The sequence below is a fragment of the Chlamydomonas reinhardtii genome, chromosome 15 (assembly GCF_000002595.2).
Source record: "Chlamydomonas reinhardtii strain CC-503 cw92 mt+ chromosome 15, whole genome shotgun sequence".
NCBI classification, from domain to species: domain Eukaryota; kingdom Viridiplantae; phylum Chlorophyta; class Chlorophyceae; order Chlamydomonadales; family Chlamydomonadaceae; genus Chlamydomonas; species Chlamydomonas reinhardtii.
In genome coordinates, this window is record NC_057018.1 from 334,004 (window position 1) to 338,117 (window position 4,114).

General features: G+C 66.0%; 1 protein-coding gene across 1 annotated transcript in view; it reads left to right on the forward strand.

The window, feature by feature from the left end:
• The window catches only part of CHLRE_15g635800v5 (uncharacterized protein), a 12,874-nt gene that overhangs the window by 5,261 nt on the left and 3,499 nt on the right, over window positions 1-4,114 (forward strand). Inside the window, exons 12-20 of the mRNA XM_043070522.1 lie at window positions 181-218; window positions 292-491; window positions 902-1,027; window positions 1,413-1,562; window positions 1,741-1,950; window positions 2,162-2,323; window positions 2,738-3,324; window positions 3,603-3,762; window positions 4,034-4,104. Of these exons, the coding sequence (XP_042916386.1) occupies window positions 181-218; window positions 292-491; window positions 902-1,027; window positions 1,413-1,562; window positions 1,741-1,950; window positions 2,162-2,323; window positions 2,738-3,324; window positions 3,603-3,762; window positions 4,034-4,104 (1,704 nt within the window). The remainder of the gene's footprint in view (window positions 1-180; window positions 219-291; window positions 492-901; window positions 1,028-1,412; window positions 1,563-1,740; window positions 1,951-2,161; window positions 2,324-2,737; window positions 3,325-3,602; window positions 3,763-4,033; window positions 4,105-4,114) is intronic.

The window sequence follows — 4,114 nt, forward strand, 5'->3', positions numbered from 1 at the left end:
GTGCCGGTTCACGTCCGTGGCGCGGCGTTTGGGCCGGGCAGGGGCGGGCGCTGTCTGCATGTACAGTAGCCCCCCCCTGACAGTCTTGCTTTAGTTGGGATTGGATTACACTCACAAACATGAAATTGCCTTCTTACGCATCATGGGCTGTCTGCATGTATCGAACCCTGCCCCACCCAGCTTTCGTTTACGTGGGATTGGAGTGCATCGCGCATCTTGTAAGCATCCGTGTGCACGCGCCCGAACACGCCCCCTGCTCCTACCTCCCTCACCCGCCCCGAACACGCGCAGGCGGCTCCGCGCCGCCCGACGCGCGCGCGGCCCGGTGGGACGAGGGCGAGGTGTCGCGCCTGCGGCAGGAGGTGGAGGCGCTGGCGGCGGCGCTGGCGGCGCTGCCCTCGCCGCGACAGCAGATGGAGGCGGAGCAGGCGCTGGCGGCGGAGGTGGGGGCGCTCAGCAGCAAGATAAAGTACACGGAGGCGGAGGCCAGGGTGAGTACGTAGGGATGTCGTGTGGGGGCGTGTGGGGACGCGTGCGTGTGTGTTTCGGATGTTGTTGGTTGTCGTGGGCTGTCATGACTTGTCAGCGAATGCCAGGGACGACGCAGCCAGGGGTCCCAGAAACGTACGAGACACGTGCGAACGCCCGACGAGACATAAATCCTGTTCTCCGGTCGCGCGCCACTTCACAAGACGCCTATATGGAATCATTTCCTAGCATCACACCCCCCCCTACTGCTTCGTCCTCTTGTAACACTAACCTGTGAAACCCCACAACAAACACACACACACACACACACACACACACACACACACACACACACACACACACACACACACACACACACACACACACACACACACACATCAATCTAAACACAAACACAACCCAACACGCGCAGGAGTCGGGCGGCAAGATTGCCTCCCTGGAGTCGTCCGCCAGGCGCGCAGAGGAGGAGGCGGCGCGCAAGCGGCCGGCGGCGGAGCGGCTGGAGGCGGCCGTGGAGGCGAGGGAGGCCAGGATAGAGGTGGGCGGGGGGCCGGTGGGGGGCGGCAGGCGCAGGGCGGGAGGCGCGCTATGAAGTGGCATTGCCCCTTGGCCCGCGCGTGGGGGCTGGGGTCTCGGGCACTCACAGTTTCGGCTTTTAGGTGTGGGGTATGGAACTCGGGGTATGAGATGGGGTTTAGCCAGGTGGGGCGTGTCGTGGAGGTATTTGGAGGAAGATTCTGGGTTTGGATCCTGTCCGCCCACGCCTCCCAACCCCTGCGCGCACCTCCCCTCCCTCCACCTCCCCTCCCCAACCACCACCGACGCGCCTGCTGAACGAATGTGCCTGCTGGCTACTAACACCTACCTTCTTCTTGATTACCGTAATTATGAATGTTAACCCCCACGCCGCTCGCTCACCCCAGGCCCTGACCGCCTCCATCAACGGCGTGAGTGACCGCCTCATGTCGGACTTCAGCCGCCGCGCGGGCGTGGCCAACATCCGCGAGTGGGAGGAGCGGCACGCGGCCTTCGAGGCGGGCGTCAGTGAGCGGCGCCGGCAGCTGCTGAAGGCAGTGAGTGCACGGCGGCAGCGGGGCGAGGGGCACTCCCTGCCTCGTTTGCGCGCGTTTGTTGCTGCGTGTTTGCCTGCCGTGTCTTGCGCTTGCTCACACACAATTACCCAAAACGAAGTCCCCAAAAGGATTGTCCAGGATCCCGCAACAAAACACGCCACGCCACGCGCCAACGCAGACCACCAACACGCGCTCCCAGCTCGAGTACGAGCGCTCGCTCCTGGAGCGGCTGAGGGCGGCGGCGGCGGCGGCGGCGGCCGAGCTGGCGGAGAGCGGCGCGCGGCAAAAGGAGCTGGAGGCGACGGTGGCGGCGGCGCAGGAGGCGGCGGCGGCGGCGGAGGGCGAGGTGGCGGAGATCACGCAGCGCATGGACACGCTGAGGGAGCAGGTGTGTCGGTGTGGGTGTGGGTGGTGGTGGTCGTGGGGGAGGTTGGGCGTGGGTGTGGGATGTGTTGTGCATATGGCCCTACGCGCCCTAGACTCAGTCAGCCTGCATACACACTTCCTGCACGTGCACGTGCACGTGCGTTCACACGCGCACACACACACGCGCGCGCGCACACACACACACACACACACGCACAAACGCAAATGGACAGGTTGCGGCCGTGGAGGCCGAGGCGGCTGACATCAAGGCCGCCGCCGCGGATCTGGGCCGGCGGGCGGGCGAGCTGCGGCGGGCGGCGGCGGGGGCGGCGGCGGCGGCGGAGGAGCGGGCCGGGCGCATGCTGGACCTGGTCAACGCGGCGCGAGTGGACCAGGTGGGTGGGTGGTTGGTTGGGCGATTGCTTGAGAGGCGGGATGCATTCATGAGGCGCATTGAGCTTGCCGAAAATGTGTGAGAGACAGCGGGGGATGCATTTTGTGCTTTGAGCGTGCGTGCGTGCGTGCGTGTGTTTCTTGCCGGTCTACGTAGCGTTGGACGTCAGAAACAAAGCAGCCCAAGAGGGAAAGGACAGGGTCGGCACCGGTCGTGCATGTGTTGCAAGGGTCCCCGCGTGGCAGAGTCAGACCCTGCCGATTCATGCCGACTTCCCAGCTGCAGCTATACTCTTCGCGTTCACCTCTTTTCATCATCTGCTGCCTCCCCTCCTTCACACGCCATTGGTCACTACCCTCCCCCCCCCTACGACTTCACTTTGTAACTTTATGCATGTAACCCCCCCCTTCCCCAGGTGAAACTGCCGGCCAGGGCAGCGACGGGCGAGGATGAGGGCGACGACGAGATTGAGGACCCCGATGCTCATCCGACCTCATCCGGCTCCGACTCAGATGAGGAAGACGCAGGGGCGGATGAAGACGCAGAGGCGGAAGAGGACGGAGACGGAGACGCGGCAATGCGAGACGCCGGCCGCGGCGGCGGCCGCAAGCGCAAGGCCGCAGCCGCAGCCGCCGGCAAGGGGCGGGGCAAGGGCGTCAAGGGCGGCGGCGGGGCGCGCGGCAAGAAGCGCGCACGGACGGACGCGGCCGCTGCTGCTGCTGCTTCCGCTGGCGCTGCTGCTACTGCTGCTGGCGGTGGCGGCGGCGGCAGTGGTGGGAAGGGCCATGGACGCTACATTGACCTCGACGAGCTAGTCGCGGGGCTGCCCAGTGGCGGCGCCGACGGCGGCGGCGGCGGCGGCGCTGGCGGCGGCGGCGAGGGTGGCGCTGGCGACGGTGGCGGCGGTCCTGCCCAGGCGCAGGCGGCGGCGGCGGCGGCGGCTGCTCTGGCTGCGACCATGGTCCGACTGGTGGGATTGCTGGACACACGCCGACTCAGCAAGTGGGTGGTGATGAGGCGTGGGAAGGGGGGCCGGCGGGCGGGGGGTGCAGTGGGGGGGGTTGCAAACATGGATGGAGCAAAGCTCCCGCCATGCGCCCGCATCTGCATCTCACACCCAGCGCCCTGCCACGCATGCCCCACTACCCTACTAGCTCTACCCCCCCCCTCAAACAATGCTAACACCCAGTGATAACTACTTACCCAACAGATTAACCCGCCCACTCCACACACACAAACAAACCCCACACGACCCCACACTTCCCACCTCGCAAACGCAGGTCTCAGCTGGCGGCCGCCTCGGCTCGTGAGCGCGAGCGTGTGAGGTCGGAGCTTGAGGGCCGGGTGGCGGCGGCGGCGGCGGAACTGGCGGCGCGTACGGCACCCAACATGCGCGCGGGGGAGCAGTACGAGTCCATAAAGGAGCGGGAGCGGGCGCAGGTGAGGGCGTGGCGTGGGGGAGGGTGGGCACGGGATGCGTGTGCGTGTGCGTGTCATTTGGGTTTCCGCGACATACATCCCCCCTCTCTCCCCTCGTCCTTTTGCATTGGGTTTGGTTCAGTTTGGGCTGGTATCTACAACCCCCAACTCCTGCTCCCACCCCTCCCTCCTGTATCTCTACCCCCTGTCAACATCATCTCTCTTTACTTCTTGAGTAATTACAAATGTAACCCCCGCCCCACATTCCCCACCACCACCACCCCACACACAGCTGTCCGAGCTGCAGGCGGCGCAGGCCGCCTCGGGCGCGGCGGCGGAGGCGTTCGCGCGGCTGCGGGGGCAGCGACACGAC